The 18,884-nt window shown below is 43.8% G+C and overlaps 1 protein-coding gene across 11 annotated transcripts in view; it reads right to left on the bottom strand.

The window, feature by feature from the left end:
* WASHC2A (WASH complex subunit 2A) overlaps positions 1-18,884 on the bottom strand; it is a 45,254-nt gene that overhangs the window by 13,318 nt on the left and 13,052 nt on the right. For 4 of the 11 annotated variants that reach the window (XM_061405704.1, XM_061405710.1, XM_061405714.1 and 1 more), the window contains 15 exons: positions 18,786-18,847; positions 17,500-17,547; positions 14,877-14,987; positions 14,220-14,307; positions 13,543-13,614; positions 12,718-12,836; positions 11,954-12,014; positions 10,879-10,938; positions 10,328-10,558; positions 8,085-8,212; positions 6,946-7,032; positions 4,868-4,969; positions 3,348-3,479; positions 949-1,112; positions 243-345 (listed from right to left, as the gene is read on the bottom strand). In XM_061405704.1, the coding sequence (XP_061261688.1) occupies positions 243-345; positions 949-1,112; positions 3,348-3,479; positions 4,868-4,969; positions 6,946-7,032; positions 8,085-8,212; positions 10,328-10,558; positions 10,879-10,938; positions 11,954-12,014; positions 12,718-12,836; positions 13,543-13,614; positions 14,220-14,307; positions 14,877-14,987; positions 17,500-17,547; positions 18,786-18,847 (1,568 nt within the window). The remainder of the gene's footprint in view (positions 1-242; positions 346-948; positions 1,113-3,347; positions 3,480-4,867; positions 4,970-6,945; positions 7,033-8,084; positions 8,213-10,327; positions 10,559-10,878; positions 10,939-11,953; positions 12,015-12,717; positions 12,837-13,542; positions 13,615-14,219; positions 14,308-14,876; positions 14,988-17,499; positions 17,548-18,785; positions 18,848-18,884) is intronic. The other 7 variants (XM_061405708.1, XM_061405712.1, XM_061405709.1 and 4 more) reach the window with 5 other exon arrangements.

The raw sequence follows: 18,884 nt of genomic DNA, 5'->3' as shown, positions 1-18,884 counted from the left end.
CTCCCTGAGACTCAGATGCCTACAACTCGCACTGAAGGGGCTGTGTGATGCTTTCCTCCAGGCTTTGCACGTGTACTTCACCTGTAAAACACCATTATCAGGAGATCTCTAAAGTCAGGCAAAGGAGTTTTTCCACAAGATTCAGGCTCCAAGGTTAGGTTTTAGGACCTCATTGAGGGGACCATCAGTATTCACATAACATCATCTCAAGGATACTTCATGGGCTAAGAGGTTAGGAATACCGTTGTTGCAGGAGGAACAGATGTGGGAGGAGAGCCGAACAGAGAGCTTCCGCTGTCAGCATCATCTTCAAACAGAAGTGATGCTCTCTGGGCCTTCTTTTGGCTGTACAAACAAACAAAGAGTCCAACTGGAGGCAAATGTGATTTTAAAAATACAATATTCTTTCCAGGCCATACCTACAGGAACCCACATACCACCAAGTCAATCGTTGACCTTACACAGTTGCATTTCTATCCAAATGACAAACCTAAGTAACTTGGACAAAACTCCACATTCTTTAGGGTATCCCGGGGGGAAAAGAAAAACAAAAAAAGACAAATCATACTTAAACCCCTAACAAACTTAGGAAAAACAGTATTTTAAGGTTAAAAAAAAAAATGGAGAGCGCTTCCCTGGCAGCCTAGTGGTTAAGACTCCACGCTTCCAATGCAGGGAGCATGGGTTCCATCCCTGGTTGGGAAATGAAGATCCCATAAGCCATGCAGAGATAAGCAGAAGAAATCGGGTAAGGATCTATGAAGAAAAACATTTCACAGTACCAAAGGAGAATACCGTGCAAGTGAAAACCAAAGACACTCTCGTTTGGACCATCACCAGGTGATGAACCATCAGCATGTCACTCCCAGAAACTGACACCTTGCACATCAAATACCTTCACCTGTTACCAGACACTGACGAAATGCTTTCTTACATGGACTATCTCACCTGTCCTTGGCAATAGCAAACAGGTCATCCTCGTCATCCTCCTCAAACAGGCTGGTCTTTTTCACGGCCTTAGCCTCCTGGTGGGTGGGCTCAGGGTCCCTAGGTTCTCCTTTAGACTTGTCAGATGTGGAGCTGGTCTGTGAGTCAGTAACATGCCACTGGTCCTTAGAAGATAAAATACATGTTAAAGTCCTCTGGCAACCCCGAGTAAGAAACCTGAAAAATAAAATACAATCCTGCTCATTAAGCTGAGCTGCGTGCAAACCAAGTGCCGCTTTGGAGGCGAGTCCACGTCCACGGCTCCCGTGAGCTCAAGTCCAGACAGCTAGGCCCGCGGAGCCCACACAGCTGCTGGCGTCTCCCTCCATCACTGCCTACCACACTCTCTCTCCCCCTGTGTTAGGACAAGGGTCTTCTCTACTTCAGAGAACAAAATTAATTATGAAGGGGAATGAGAAGGAACAAGAATGTTTAAAAAAAGTCAAGAACTCTCAACTTTAGAGGAGAATGATATTTGAATTACAATTTTTTTAAATTCCAAAGTAAGCTGGGGAAAAAAATGCATAAAAAGCTCATGCAGGGGATTTCCCTGAGATTTCCCTTAGCAGTGGCTAAGATTCCAGACTCCCAACACAGAGAGCCCAGGTTTGATCCCTGGTCAGGGAGCTAGCAGTGACACCCCACTCCAGTACTCTTGCCTGGAAAATCCCATGGACGCAGGAGCCTGGTAGGCTGCAGTCCATGGGGTCGCTCAGAGTCGGACACGACTGAGCAACTTCACTTTCACTTTTCACTTTCATGCACTGGAGAAGGAAACAGCAACCCACTCCAGTGTTCTCGCCTGGAGAATCCCAGGGATGGGGGAGCCTGGTGGGCTGCCACCCATAGGGTCGCACAGAGTTGGACACAACTGACGCAACTTAGCAGCAGCAGCAGCAGGAAGCTAGACCACATGTGCCACAACTAAGAATCTGCAAGCTGTAACTAAAGATCCCACATGCTGCAAATAAGACCCGACTCAGCCAAATTAAAAGAAAAAAAAAAAAAATTCACACAACATAAATAAGACACAATGAAATCTGCAGGTAATCCTTATCACAAAATTCTGAATCTGGCCTTCAGAAAGCATTTAAGGAAACCCCACCTGGCTATGCTCACCCCTTCAAATCAAGGATCTCCTGAGCACTTGCTTAAGTGATCCTTTGGTCTCTGGAGTTTAGAGCTTTACAAATCCAAGTGGGTTTTGTAAAGCAGCAGCTGCTGTTATACAGAGTCTCAAGTTCTAACTCCAGACCTTTTGAATCAGAATCTGCCTTCATTAACAGGATATCCAGTGACTTCTTCACAAGTTACAGTTTGAGAAGTGCTTCTTAAAGAAGTCCGACTCAACACTGACCACAAGCCAGAGCCCCCAAATGAGCTTCAGAAAACTCCACTGACGGGTCATCCCCCAAACAGTTAATTCAGAACCCCAGGGGTGGAATCGGGATCAGTGCTCTCTCAGGTTCCAAGTGACCTCAATGGCAGCCAAAGTCAAGCTACTTTTCTATAATGGAAGCCTGTTCATCTTTCCTCTGCAGGTACTATTGCTCCCTACTTTAGCTGGTATTTTTATTTTCCCTGAACTGCAATAATATGATAGAAAATTCACATGATGGTTGGCCATTACCACAGGGAGAACAACCCACTAACAATGCTAGAAAGAATAAAAAAAAAAAAGGAAAATCCATCACCGTTCACAGGTTTGAGTAGAAAAAGCAAATTATGTTGTATCATTTTAAGTTTCTTTCAACAAAAAACTGAACATGTCTATGATTGATCTATCTGTATCTTACCCTCAAAGCTTAACAACAATGTTAAAACAGAGTAATTATTATGAAATAAGAAGATTTTTAATGCTCACAGTTATCATCATCATTATACTTAGTCTTTTCCTACACTGCTAAATCTGAACAGCTGCTAAACTGTACTCTCCGCTGGCTCCAACAATATATATGTTCCAGACACCAGACGGCAATCCTGTGAGACTTACAGACGAGGAGTGAAACCAGCGTAAGCCACTCCTGCCTTGTCGAGCTACAGTCCTTGATCAGTGAAACACAGCGATCATTCAGCAACGTGAAATAAGCCCTAATTCATTTGGGTAAGTATGTATTATAAATTTGAGGACCATACTCACTTTATGCCCAAGTATTTTGAAAAGATTAATCTTTAAGTTAATGTACTATAATAAATATCTTTCTTCAAGAATAGAATGACAATTTTGTGAATACAGTCTTTAGTAACCAAATTTCACTAGATCTACACTAAGGAGAAAAAGAAGATGTTTAGGACAGCCGTAACTCTTAAATCCATCAAACCAACCCCGACTCCCCACTAGGAGACAAATTTCCACCCACCTCCTCATCACTGCTGAACAGTAAGGCAGATGCTTTCTTTTTGGGAGGCTCAGAGGGCTTTGTTTTCTTTTGGCTCTGAGTCAGTAGAGACGATGTCTGCTTCTTAGCAGCTGGAGTATCAAAAAGATTATCCTAGAAAAAAAAAAGCGGGGGGTCAGAAGAGTATGACAGCTTTGAACACATAAAACAAAAAACTAGATATTCTCTTGTGTTAAATTATGAGAGAGTAAGTCTCCAGTGAAGTGAAACATATATATAACATCTTTGGGGGGAAAAAATCATACAGTGCCAGTAGATGCCACTTCTCTCTTATTATAACCCTACAGCAACCGCTTACCATATTCTCTAACTGTATTCAGTCATAGAAGTGAAACAGAATTCAAAGGCAGCACACTCGGGTGGGAGCACAAGGGTGAGTAACAAGAAGACAAGGTCACAGAAACAGGAAGGAACTTGGCTCCGTCTGGGCCTCCTGTGGGGGCCTTCTATGCTCACTGGGAGGGCCCAAAGCCTACAGAAGGCGGGGGGACAGCACAGCCCCTGCAGCAGCCGGCAGCCTGCACCTTTCTTTCTATGAATTACAAACCAGAGCAATGAAGAAAAAGAAAGAAATGGGAAGCTTTCTCTACTCTCTTACATTTATGAAAGACACATACCTGGGGAAGAGAGAACAAACCATCAAAGGGCCTGAGCCCAGGTTAGACAGAAAAACACTCTTAACAATATACCACAACAGGTGAATGGCCCTGAAGCGTTAAGCTCAGATAAAGGGAGCCCTTAAGGAAATCGTGCAAAGGCAGGAAAGGCCGTGAGAGTAATGATCTGGCCCTCGCTGGAGATGCCCGAGACAGAGTAACATTCACCACGCGTTTACTGCGTGCCAGGTGCTGTGCCGTCACAATGACGCTGTGGACTGTTAAGCCAGAGGAGACTCAGCAAGGTTGTTATCAGTACTTGCCCAAAGTCCCTGATCTGCATGTGGGGACCTACGGTATGAACATGGGCCCTGATGACAGAGCCCGTGAGCTCAGCCTCCCCGTGATTCTGTGTAAGAGCAAAGGCTGGGCTTTTCTTCCCTCTCATTTCTTTCCCCCACTTTGCTCTCTCATCCAGGGTGGGGAAGAAAAGCAAAGCAGGGACATGGCTGTCTTCTCCCCTCTACTCCCACTTCATCTGAGACACTCTTGTAGATCACTGGGTTTCATCCCCTGAAACTATTCCTTAAAGGCAGATTATACAAGTGCAATCTACAAAGTCTGGCACAGAGCTGGGTCAAGAAATCTAAGGGCTGCCCACTGTGCAGCTGAGAACTTAAGAAAGGAATCACTGAGATAAACACCGAGATGTGTGTGTTACGTGTGCCTCAGACGGCTCGGCTGCCTTCCCGCCGCCCCTCAGACGGCTCGCCTGCCTTCCCGCCGCCCTGTTCTACTGTAAGAGCCTCTGGATGCACAGCCATGTTAGCAATGGTTTTCTACCAACTGAAAACTCGATTAGCTTGTGTTGCAGAAAGTGTTTACCTGTCCATCTTCATCATCAAAAAGCAAGACTGAGCTGCGGTGTTTGCTAGGCAGGACACTTGCATCTTTTGACTTACTCACACTTTGAGAAGAAAACAAATCCTGTTGGATCAAGATTAAAGTTCCTGGTTAATAAAATGTATCAGTTTTAAAGTATCAGATATAAAATACTGAAGTTTATGGCACAACAGATGCCATCCATCCAGGTCTCTCTTGTCAGAGAGGAAAGCGGGCTGTCACAGTCCTCGAGGAACACACACCAGACTCTGTCCTTGCTGTGTGCAGGTGAGAAGGAAGAGACCCACACCTGACTCCAGGCGGCCTCACAGGAGCCCAGAGGCTCCATTCTCCCACCTAGATAGATGGCAAAGGACAGGGTGAACTTTGCCAATCAATTTCCTACCATGCTTAAAAAATAACTTCCTTTTTCTGTCCAGAGAATCAGAGAGATAAACACATGTAACAATGGAAATAGAAGCTAGATTCTCAAATTACTGGACCTGTGACACTGTTTAATGTAGTTATACCCCTTTTTCCTCTAATAAGAGTAGGATACCAGTCAGTTCAGTTCAGTCACTCAGTCATGTCCGACTCTTTGCGATCCCATGGACTGCAGAATGCCAGGCTTCCATGTCCATCACCAATTCCTGGAGCTTACTCAAACTCATGTCCATTGAGTCAGTGATGCCATCCAACCATCTCATCCTCTGTCATCCCCTTCTCCTCCTGCCCCCAATCCCTCCCAGCATCAGAGTCTTTTCCAATGAGTCAACTCTTCGCATGAGGTGGCCAAAGTACTGGAGTTTCAGCTTCAGCATCATTCCTTCCAAAGAAATCCCAGGACTGATCTCCTTTAGATGGACTGGTTGGATCTCCTTGCAGTCCAAGGGACTCTCAAGAGTCTTCTCCAACACCACAGTTCAAAAGCATCAATTCTTCGGCCCTCAGCTTTCTTTATAGTCCAACTCTCAGATGCATACATGACTACTGGAAAAACAGAGCTTTGACTAGATGGACCTTTGTTGGCAAAGTAATGTCTCTACCAGACCACCTCACATGCCTCCTGAGAGTAGGATATGATTTCTTCTAAATAAATATATATTCAGTTTTAACTTTAAAATCTTTTGTACTCTTGACATGACAGCTAGGAAATGTTGCAAACTAGACAAAGATCTGGTAGATTATGAAGAAACTTCCAAAATGCTGTAAAATGTCAGCCTACAATGCAAAGCAAGACCTGCAAACTGAGTTACATGAATCAGAAACATGAAATAGGACAACTATTCCCTCGGGAAGAAAATCTTCAATGTGTAAGAGTCAGGCAAGTAGGACAAGAACACAGTTTCAAAGACTCTCTCGATGAAATCGTTTTAATCATGGAATCAATGTTTACTCAGTGCAGTGCTAATGAGTTCATTAAGTGAAAAGAGCTACACTCAGCCCCGTGGTTTTTGCCTGGGCCCCAAAGAGCCCCATAGGTCTGTTTAGGTAGAAAGAGCCACACAGGAGGAGCACCAGCTTCCCATGCCTCTCCTGCCTTTTACACACTGGCAACAGTTCACTGAAAGAAAGGGCTCTGTTGCTTTAAAAAAAAAAAAAAAAAAAAACCACAAGCATCTAACCCAGAGTTCACAATTTCCTGAAATTACATGTAAATTTCTGCCATGTCCACATCTTTTTCTGTGAAGGAAGTCTATTACTTCCAGGGATACAGAGTGTGTGTGTCACTACATACGATACCCACTGTTCATACGATACCCTATTCCTCGTGAAAGACGAAGCTGTGTGTGTACTTCTGTTCTGGAAGAAGCACCTCATTACACTGCACATCAATTCACAGCCTGAAATTCGAGCATCCTGAGTTTTCCTCCTAGGAGATGCACTGGATTTAAACCCAACAGTGACAGGACTGTACGCACATTGCTTTCTAAATGCCATGTGTTCTCAAAACATTGTTTTCAAAGAAAGAACTAAAGTACTGACTGAGTCTTATACCTCTGAGACATCCTGAATCAGAAATAGTTCCCATTGTCATATCCATGAAGTAATTTCCAGAACTGAGAAAAAGAATTCCTTACCTCAGAGTCCTCCTCATCTGAAAATAAACCTTTGTGAGTCTTTGTTTCCGACGAGAGCTTGAGATTTTTGCTGGAAGGTAGCATAACCTTTGTTGAAAAGAAACAATTAAAGAATTAACAAACCAGAAACCTGGAAATAAGGGTTCATTCACTCACTTGTTCAGGAGATGCACTGACTCTCTGCTAGGTAAGGTCCCAGGCCACGCATCAGAGGAATGAAAACATCATGGCCGTTGGCCGCACATCAGGTGCATATAAAGAATTAATGCAGAAAGAGAAGCACCATGGAAAAGGATTTAAAAATCGGTATATGTTAGGAAAGAAGGAAGCAGCAGTCCTTGTAAATTTCTCAGGACAGATGGGACCTAGACATGGGCCATGGTTCGAGCAAGGACATTCTGGGCAGAGGGAACCATCAAAGAAAAGAAAAACCAGGTAAAGCAGAGGGCTCCTCTGGGGGCGTCAGTGTGGAACGACTGCCCACAGCGTGCAGAGCACAAACGGGATGTGTATAGCTGGAGCCGGGGTAGCAGCCTGCTGAGTTCTGAACGCTGGCACCCAGGTGGATGGCAGCAGCAAGGCCAGGGTTTCATAGGAACACATGACAAGAGATGTGCTTCAGCAAGAGGACAGATCGAGCTGTGCAGGATAGCAAGGGAAGCGACAGGAGCGAGCAGGGCTTAAAGACTGAGGTGGACGCAGCCCTCTAGCCAAAGACAGGTCAATCTGAGCATCAAAAAAACAACGACGTTAATGGATTATAAGATAATGAATGGAGAATCCATGATTCTATAATGATACTAAAAAGACAAGAAAGAAGGGGGAGAGAAAGCTCTTCTGTTCAGAAGAATCGCAGCTAATCCACACAGGAGGAATGACAGAAGTAAAGCAATGTTCTTTTGCACATGATAATGCGTCCATCTAACACACCCATTAAACCACTCGGGAAGGTAAAACCCAGTAACCGCTTACTCTAGGCGGTAGCAGTTACTTGGGTGTTTGCTGTATTCTTTCAACACTCTACACATCTGAAGTTCACCATACATTTGCAAGGAAGCAATACCTCCCTGTGGGTTCCAGATGAATTAACAAAATGCCCCATAGATTCACACCTAAGTTTAGTCTTCCCTCCTGCTCACCTTTGTTTCTGCTCTTGCTTTGTTTTCATCTGTCTGATTCACAGTAGCTTCTGGCAAAGCCACTGTTCTTTCTTTGAACAGATCTCCTTCTTCATCGTCAAAGATACCGGCAGTGGACTCGACTTTGTCTTTAGAAAGAAACCACGGCGTAAAGTTACACAAAGTCAGAAATCCCACCACAGAATTCCACGATGAAAACAACTTCGCTCTCAAAGAATAAACAGAACAAGCATGTTACTGCTCGATTAGTTACAGAAGAAATATTAAGTGGACCAGCTGGAATTTTTCACAGAGCATGAGAGCTGCTCCAGTGAAACACACAGGGCAGACAGCTTCACTATCTCCTGCATCCTCTCCAAGCAGCGGCACGCGCTTCGAGGGGTCTGGACTGGCCTAAGAGGCAGAGAGGGACCTACGGAAAGATCATTGACAAGTCAACCGCTCTAGGAATCTGAGAAGTGAGGGCTGGCTTCTGCTACCCAGGTTCAATCCTTGGGCAGAAAACCAAGATCCCACAAGCTGCACAGCCAAGAAAAAAAAAAAAAAAGCCAGGGACTTCCCCGAAGATCTAAGGGTAAAGAATGCTCCTACCAATGCAGGGGACACAGGTTCTGTCTCTGGTCCGGGAACATCCCATACGCTTCAGGACAACTGAGCCTGTGCTCCCAAGAGCCTGTGCACCCAACAAGAGAAGCCACCCAACGAGAAGCCCACACACCGCTCCCCACAACTAGGGAAAGGCCACGAGCAGCAAGGAAGATCCAGCACAGCCGTAAATAAATACTTCTTTAAAAGCACCGAACTACACAGAATCAAATAATGAAACATGCCCCATAATTCCACCTGCCCACCCAAACGGGAAGGCCAGCAGGAAGAGTTTGATGCACATACTTCTAATTTCCACAAAAGATATAGTAACATGTTAACTCTAGCAATTCACAAACATGGCTCTAAATAACATCATTAAAAAAAAATCTTATGATTTGCAATTTTCCTTCCAAATACCTAGGGTGTAATATCTTACCATGTCAACACAGATAAACTTCCATTGTTCCACAGCTTCACAAAATTCCACTAAATGGAAGGACCGTAGTTTGCCCCACTGGTGACTATGTGGGTGGTTTTCAACCTTTCGCAACCACAAGCACCGCGTCACTGAATGAGGTGTGAGGTGTGTGTCCCTGAAGTGAGGGCACTGGTTCCTGAATGTCCCAGGAGAGCAGCAGGTCCAGCCGAGTGGCGCCCACTTACCTGGGATTCCAAATGAGTTAATGACTCAAGTGAGACGCCTTCCAAGCCCCGGGAAGCAGTACAGCCTTTACTCACTGTCCTCTCAGCCAGCCTAGATGTGAGCGTATCACGTGTCCAGTCTGCACGCTTTTTAAAACCAGGCCATCACTTCCCCTGCATTTCTGCTGCTATCCTTACTCCACACTTATTGCTGGAAAATAAGCTCAAGTCGAACAGCCTGCTTCTCGATGCATCCTGGTCCATGTCCTTAGGAGAAAGAGCTCTTTGCTCAGGTAGCTGGAAACTGTGTGCACCTCAGCAGTGTCTACCTCTCTCTTCCGGAAAACAAACCAGTGAATCAAACCCTCTGCCACTCCAAGTGCAACAAACGGACCAGTGATCTCTGCCCACCAGGGAGCCTGTTAGAAACGGAGACTCAAGGGCCCCACCCTAAATCCACTGAACTGGAATCTGCATTTTTACAACAGTCCTGGGAGAGCCATCTGCTCATTAAATAACTGATTCAGAGGAGTGACTTCAGGAATGCAATGGCTGAGATTTGAGGGGTGAAGAAAGGACAGTGCCAAAGCGGTAAAGGGGCCGAAAACTCCATCACAGAAGAGAAAAGCCAAGGTCACCTGGAACTGGATACCTGGCATAGATGGTCTGTTCACATACAGTTTACTAAGGACGCCGGAAGAAAGCACAATTAAAACTTTCTTGGTAACTGAGAAGGTCCAAGCTAGAATCCTGATCATATTAGAGGGGAGCAGCTTTTTCTCCCTCTGAGGAAGACAATCCTAGTAATTAGTTTCTAAAGAGGAAAAGATCGGTCCATAACAGAGAGACTGCCGAGGCTCCGTAACCGACTCGAGATGAGACGCCCCTGACAGAAACGCTTGAGAAGGGCCTCTCGCACTGTACGAGAGCTGAGGAACCAGAGGAACTTCATGCCTTTTAGGTCAACATTCTTCATCCAGCTACCTTCCCGGAAACACAGGCTGGAGCAGTACCTGTCTTGGGAGGTTTGCTACGGGATGCCGAGAAAAAGTCATCGTCATCGTCGTCATCATCGAAGAGGCCAGCCGACGCTGGGACGTACGCGCTTTTCCCTGGAGGGGGCCGCTCGTGCTTCTGGGGCTCCCTCGGTGCCGGGGCAGAGGTGGCACCAAACACATCAGTATCCCCTGTGGGTGGAAGGACAGGACAGACCAGCTGCGAGCCACTGTGGGTGGGCTTCCTGACTTCACAGAAAGAAAAAACACAGTTCCACCACCAGAACTTGTAGTTCCGATTCATCCACAAACATTAACAGGCCCCAACAACGTGCATCCTTTACTGATACAGATCGTCCCACAGTGGGAAACCAACTGATACCCAGACTGCAAAAACCCAAGGCTGCTGGTTTCTAAGGGAACAGGAGCTAACACAGGTGAGTGAGCTCTCTGTGGATGCCCTCTGAAGGTCTTCCTGCTCTCCTCCCTAGTCAGCTCTTGGAAGAGGACAGTATTAAAAACACAAAACTACAGTATGTAGTTATCAAAAACAAACTGAGTTATGATACCTAAAAATACAGAAACAGCTCCTGCCGGGATTTTCTTTCCAGGTTTAGAAGATGAAGATGCTAAAATGAGAAACAGAGAGAGAACATTTCAACAAAGAAAGCAACCTTCCTTGCTAAACGCACCTTCCTAAAATATGTACAGCACAACACAGAGCTAACAGGAGACTCAAAAGCTAACTTTTCCTCACAGAGCCATTCACAAGTTCCTTAGTATTATCTTCTCTACCGACGCCACAACTTTTCTCTTGCTTTTAAACCAATCTAGGCCGTGACTCCCATGGAAGATCACAGACCCTGGACAATCACAGTGGGGCTGGCGGCCGAGGCCAAGAAGATGCAGAGCACAGATGGGGAAGGCGGGAGCAGAGCAAGCAGGGCTCAACAGTTCTGACTCCATCCATCCCATTTATGAGAACATGCAAGTAAAAAACGAACAGCAAAATATCTGAGACGTCAGTGCCCAAAACGAAGACAGTAACAGGAAAGCGGGAAAGCAGGCAAGTCACAGATGCCAAAAAGTGGAGTAGGAACCTCAAGACAATCAGGTCAGCCAGCACCACAGTAGTCCAAAATCTGATGACTTCTGGCCTGGGGAGACCAGGTCACTTAAAATAACTCATTCCCAATTCTCAAGACTATCATAGACCTAACGGATTTTAAGTTTTTTAATAGCATATGTGTGCTTAAAAATGTCACAAATTATTCTAATGTACACTGGGCTAAGGCAGTACTGGTCTCCAATTTAGATGCAGAATTGCAGAAATGTTTCTTTGAACTGAACTTGATTAAATTAAGATGTCCTCAACAGTGCCAGAATGCTTTCCCTGGTTGACTTTTTCTGCTTTCTCTATGAAAGAGACAAAATTGTGATATGGGTTTACAAATGGTACTTTTTTGTTTTTGCAAGACACAAATTAGTGCAAATGAACCGCTTTTAACTAGATGAAGGTGAACGTAACAGCTTCCTGCCTAACAAAGTTTGGGGATAACTTCAAGGGCTCCATCTCCTGACAGGAAGGAACCAGTTCTGGAAATCTATAACGAAGAAGCACAGTCAGCCTCAATCCACGCTCACCTTCATTAACAGGGGTTCGAGCTCCCCGATCCTGAGGGGCTTCTGCGAAGAGGTCACTCTGCTTATAATAAAACAACACAGTTCAAAAACAGCACAGGAAAACGGAGCTGTATTTCAAGATTTCTAAAGAAAAGTGTCTTATAAAGTTTAAAAAATACACATCTACTGTCTTGACAGAAAATCAATTCCAAAGTGAAGACTATGATGAAATCAGACCCTGAAACAGTTTAAGTCTTATTGTTATTATTCAACCGCTAAGTCATGTCCAGCTCTTTGTGACCACATGGACTGTAGCCCCTCCAGGATCCTCTGTCCATGGGATTTTCCAGGCAAAGATACTGAAGTGGGTTGCCATTTCCTTCTCCAGGGTATCTTCCTGGACCAAGAATCAAACCCACATCTCCTGCATTGGCAGGCAGATTCTTTACCACCAAGCCATCATGGAAGCCCAATTTAGTCTATAGAGAAATTAAATACAAACATGTAAGAATATGATAAAAGACGTTAAGAAACAACCACTTAAGCAGTAAATGTAAATTTTTCACTACTAACACTCTCACATCCTCTCCCTACTTAACAAAGGCATCAAGATACAGTATTTCCTCACTTTGTGACCCTTAGTTCAAAATCTCCTAAAATATGAAAGTAGAAGCAACTTCCAACTAAAAAGCCATTGTTTCCTTACTAAAGGAACTGAAAGTTCTTTCTTCCTTGCAAACCCATGACACAGCTATGGAGAGCTTCACTGATTACCACGGGCTTACCTCCTCATCCTCATCATCAAAAAGTCCCTTCCCTCCACTGAACAGGCCGCCTCTAGAACCAAACGGCGAGAAGTCTTCATCTGTCAGCTTCGGGGGTGCAAATAAGTTATCTTCTTCATCTAGCAAACAGAAGGGAATGCTTTGCATGGAGAATTAAAGATGGGTTTGGAACTCCAGTTCTGGGGATTAACATTACAATACCTCCACAACCGGCAGGGAGTTTATCTAACCATATGTAATAAGCACTATTTGAATGCTGGTGGTCTGAGGGCCTTCAGACAAAAACCCATCGAATTCCTTAAAAGGTTCTTTGGGTTCCCACTCTCAAGTCTGTTAAGCGTCTGGAGCAGAGTGAACTCTGCAGGCGATCCCTTTCATCTCATTTCTTCTGAAGCAAGTATATGCTTCAGTTGCCATCAAGACCTATCCCACCAGAATTTGAGCGACAGAAGGGTAGACTGAGGGGAGATGAGACTGACACAGCCCCAAGTGGAAATACAATGGACATTGCTGCTGAACGTGAAAGGGCCTGATATGATATTCCTTACTGAAAACAAATGCTAGCAATCCCTAGTTTATAAATGTCTAGAAAGACAGCTAATGGTCCCTGTAAAATCCAGTAAATCAAACCTTTAAAGCATTTTTAACCCACACTCACTTCTCCCCACCCCCCCAAAAGCATGCTGTTAAATCCTTTCTAAAAGTGAACGGAGACAGATCTCATTTGTCAGCTTTAAAAGAGGCATTTTAATGAATTACGGAAGCGATATTCCCCTTCCTGAGTCAAGAGCCTCCTAAAGAAGAGGATCAAGGGGAAAGACCTACCATCTGAGGGAGTTTTCCTTTCCTTCTTCTCTTTCAACGTCTTCTGAGGTTTTGCTTCCCCTGGGGATAAGGCTTGAAGAATATTTCACAGTTTAGTAACACTCAGTCTACTCTACTGAAGCCTCATGCACATCCACCACCCTCACAATTCCTAAGATGAGAGCAAGACATTCAACTTTGTATGTCTGCTCCACCAGAGCACCCACTCAGCGCCCTACCCAGAGAAGACACTCAGAAGTGCCTCTTTTTAAGGCAGAAGGGTCCAGCTATCACAGCAGGTCACACACATACCAGGATTGCACTTGCTGAAAGATTTCTTCTGATATCTTTCCACTTTGTTAAACCACTAGAAAATATTATATGCTACATTGTTAGTCAAAATAAAATACAGGAGTAAATACTAAGCCAGGGATTTTTAATCCGGGGCCGATGGTTCTCTCCGTTATTCATTAATCCCCTGAAACTTCATATATAGATGTGTGTATGTGCATTTTTCCTGGGGAAGGGGGCAGTCCAGTGTTTACTTATCAGAGAATCTATGAAGCAAACCTGGTAAGAACTGCAATTTATGCTTTTCATGCCTTAGTAATTAAACAGGAAACCCACCTCAGGGCAGCCCAGAGAGGGGTCCCGACGGCCCACCGCCCTGTGAGTGCCTCTCAGAGGCGGCGACGTACCTGTGCGCTCCCCTTCCATCCTGCTCGAGGCGTCCCCTTTGATCCGAGCTGCCAGTTCATCAGCAAATGATGTAGGCCTGCTTCTTTTCTACAGCCAGGGAAGACCGAAGGAATCACTTGTTTGTACTATTTTTTGTGACTAACTAGTAGTTTATTTGGGGACACCTAACAAAACTATCCAAACAATGACAAAGAAGGTGACTGATGAGAAGATATGTTTTCACTAAATAAATGTAAACATATGCACCCTATAACAGATCACCTGAGAAAGAGGACTCAGTGTTCCTTCAAAGGGAGATGCTCTCTATTTTTTTTTAATACTTCAACTTTAAAACTCGAAGATCTAGACAAGAAAAATACCACAAGGTCCTTGGGGGGAGGAGTGTTAGGATCTTGAAACTCTGAATGTGAATATATATTGAATGATCTAACTAGTAAAATCTTAATATTTGGAGAAGAAAGTGGTACTTGTTTGGCAATGTGGGATGCTCAACTATTATTCCGAAAGTGAAAATGAATTACTGAGCAAAGTGATGAAGTGAAAGGTGAGATGATGCGAAACAAGACGGTTACAAATATAAATGACAATGAAAGGAATGAATCCTAGGGGTTGTTTCTGAACCCTCGCCTGGTGATGGCAAGTAAAGCCTTTCTTACAGGCCTAGAGTTTTCTTCCATGTCTTCAACATCTTCCTCCTCCTTCTCAGAGTCAGCAAAAATGTCGCAACCATCATCATCCTCTTCTTCATCACTCATCGTTGCAATGTGCTAAAAGCATAAACCATCGGATTAAAAGTATCAGATACGGGCATCAAGCTCAAAAAGATACTACCACTCAGCTTTAGACTTCTTCAAAACGGAACAACAAATAATGCAGCAACAGTTCCGAAGCAGTAAATGTGCTGGAGCAAATCATACACGAGACTTATTTTCTGTGCAACAGCAAAAAATGAAATATTAAAAATGTCCACCACTAGCCTAAAAAATCCCATGGACAGAGGAGCCTGGTGTGCTGCAGTCCATGGGGTCGCTAGAGTCGGACGCGACTGAGCGACTTCACTTTCACTTTTCACTTTCATGCATTGGAGAAGGAAACAGCAACCCACTGCAGTGTTCTTGCCTGGAGAATCCCAGGGACGGGGAAGCCTGGTGGGCTGCCGTCTCTGGGGTCACACAGAGTCGGACACGACTGAAGCAACTTAGCAGCCGCAGCAGCAGCATACTTACTTATGTTCATTTCTCTGCTGCTGCTGCTGCTACGTCGCTTCAGTCGTGTCCGACTCTGTGCGACCCCAGAGACGGCAGCCCACCAGGCTTCCCCGTCCCTGGGATTTTCCAGGCAAAAGTACTGGAGTGGGATGCCATTGCCTTCTCCGAAGTAAGTATACTACTATCTTAACAAAAATATTAATAGTTAAAAAGAATTAGCTGTAACAACTGGAGAGACACCCAAGGCGGTCCAAGCGACAAAGCAGGGAATGATAAACCCAGAATGAACTCGCTGCCCCCGACACACGCCACTGCTACGGACACGGGCGTATCTGTGAAAGCGAAGGACAGCACTTGGAAACAATCTACTTTCAGATAACACCAGTTACCTCTAGACAGTGTAAAGATATGAAGAATAAATGACTCAAACAATCTTATGTGTTAAGTTCTAATTTTTACAAAGGTAGCCATTGTATATAAAAACTGTTTGGTTTTTTTAGTTTTTTAACATTTAAATCAATAAACTGTGCCAATCACTATGCTTAGATCACTTTTTCAACTAATTTAATCCTTTGAACTCTGAGGTTGGCAATGGCACACAAAACAAGTCTATTTTCAACATACAAATGGTTCCACTAATGCTTTTAAATCACCACATTATTTGAAAACTGTCTGAATTTCAAGTGTTGTCCTTTGCTTTTACAAGTATGTCCATGTTTGTAGCAATGGTGTGTGTCAGAGGGTAGTGAATCTTAATAGTAAACTGCGTAAAAATACACACTCTCCAGAAGGACCGACTATTACAGTCATAAAGATAAGCCACATTTGTGACACACGGCAGTGAAAAACAAAAGTAACATCAAAAGGTGCTGAATCTTTCATTGATAGTTGGAAATTTTTGTGGAAAAATTTTTTCTCAATTAGGAAAGCGAAATACAAACTGGAATCATCTCAATGTACTGCTGAGCATGTTCTACCGCAGAAAAATCATACGTAATTCCAGTGCTGATGAATCTCAATGTACTGCTGAACATATTCTACAGCAGAAAACTCATACGTAATTCCAGTGCTGATGAATCTCAATATACTGCTGAACATATTCTACGGCAGAAAACTCATACATAATTCCAGTGCTGATGAATCTCAATATACTGCTGAACATGTTCTACAGCAGAAAACATCATACGTAATTCCAGTGCTGATGACATTCTGGGAAATCATTACGCGCCATCTGTTAATCTGGAATGTCTCTTAAACAGTAGTATCAAGTAGTATTAGATCACCTAATTTCTAAGAAAAGAGGTCAGAGGCAAAGGGTTTTTAGGAATGAAAACTCTGAATGTAGTATTATCTCAAAAATAAAAATCTTAAAACTATTTCCCATACACATTTAGAGACTACAACAGTACCATGCTGCTGCTGCTGCTAAGTCACTTCAGTCGTGTCCGACTCTATGCAACCCCATAGACAGGAGCCCACCAGGCTCCCCGTCCCTGGGATTCTCCAGGCAAGAACACTGGAGTGGCTTGCCATTTCCTTCTCCAATGCATGAAAGTGAAAAGTGAAAGTGAAGTCGCTCAGTCGTGCCCGACTCTTTGCGACCCCATGGACTGCAGCCCACCAGGCTCCTCCGTCCATGGGATTTTTCAGGCAAGAGTACTGGAGTGGGGTGCCATTGCCTTCTCCAACGACAGTACCATACATGTATGTTAAATACATAAGCTTACAAAACAACTCACAAAGACGATTTAAAACGACAAAGAAATCCTTGTGATGAAATTCATATGAAAATTTCAATACGGGTAATTGGGCTATTTAGAGGCTCTGTTTCTCAATTTTTTTTTTTTACTTCTTTGTTGTCCAGGAAAAATGAAGAAAATATAAAGTAAAATTGAGAATATACAAGGAAGTAGCCTAAAAACATTAAAATTTGAAGCAAACATGAATATCTATAAATATGAATAAATCCTTACTTTCCCGTAAGTCATTCAAAAGTAATTTTAATATAGATTTATTATACATGCTATGCTTAAATTAAAATTTAAAAGTCACTTCAATAGATGCATCTTACCCGGTTTTGATCATTGTCACTATGATTGGCAAAATCTTCATCTGACTCCTTTTTGGGGAGAAAAGAAAGGTTTTATTAACACTGGCTCCACTTGGAAGTACAGAAATGATGTCGTGTCTAAGTCTCTAGGGCAGCCACCACTGACTGGTTTCTGAACTGACTGCTGATCACCTGAAGCATCAAGGTGCAGATGAGGTGGAGAGTTGGCAATATCACCAAGGGCTACTCCAGTTACATATCACTTCTGTAATGCTTTTAAACCTCTCCGACAATGTACTCATATCAATCTGCCCCATCATTTCTAACCTTTGGATTAAGAGTTGCACATGTAATTAACTAACTTATCAAAAGCTAGTTTGCATTGGTTTGCGTTGGTTTGCATTCTCTATTTTCCTTCTAAGTAAAACCACTACTTCATCAGGCCCAAGAAGGGAACATCAGTATTTAATACAAGCCATTAGGTAAAGAGTTGCTTCAGTGGCTAAAAGCGAAGGGTTTATTTAGCTACTGACAGTCAGTGAAAGCAAGGCTGTTTCACCAAGTTCATTTCCTCCTATCAGGTGTTCTGAGGGGAGGGCTGGAGGCAGGAGGAAAGGAAACCGATTGTGCCAACAGAGGAGCAGCAGCGGGGAGGAGCACGCTACAAAACTGTCGCCTTTGAGAAAGCAACATTCAGGAACGATCCTCCGGAGAGTTCCTACCCTTTGCAGTAACACATATTCCACTTAAAGGAACAATGCCAGATACAACAGGCGTCAAGGCCAAGGCCCGCAGACTCTGAGGCCTCAGAGAACAGGGAGTTGGATCAGGCTCTTTGGGTGTGAAGATGCCAGAGGTCGCAGTAAAGCTAACATTTAAGTGGACGCTTTCAGCAAGCTTCTGGTCTAGAAGGTTTTAGAGTAAAGAAAGTTTTAAATATGACTTTTCTCCTAGAATTACTCAAAGATAGAACTTACTCAAAGACTGTATCTCAGGCAGAGATTCCACCAAACTATCTAAGTTGTCCCCCTCAAAACACATTGGTAAGAAGAGGGTTTGGTGGGGAGGCAGGAGGGAGGGTAACTGTTAAGGTAATGTAAAGCTTAAAGCAGTTTTCTGTGGTTTTGTACACAGGAAAAAAAGGAACTTCCCATCCCAAGGAAAAGACTTGAGAACATGGCTTCTATTGCTATTAAGAGATTGTTGTAAACAAATTGCTAATTCGTGAATATGTTATTTACTGAGCCTGCTAAACCCACCGTAAGTTTCCTGCCCACTATGACCTGGACACACCTGCAAGCCCTTACCTCTTCCTCGTTCTCTTCTTCACTGTCTGCGATACTCCCACGATCACTGCCTACTGAACCTTCTGGTTAGAAGAAAGATAAAGGTTATAGCCAATATTC

This window comes from Bos javanicus, chromosome 28 (assembly GCF_032452875.1).
Source record: "Bos javanicus breed banteng chromosome 28, ARS-OSU_banteng_1.0, whole genome shotgun sequence".
Lineage (NCBI taxonomy): Eukaryota > Metazoa > Chordata > Mammalia > Artiodactyla > Bovidae > Bos > Bos javanicus.
Note: the sequence above shows the minus strand (reverse complement) of the source record. Positions and strands in the feature narration are given on the sequence as shown.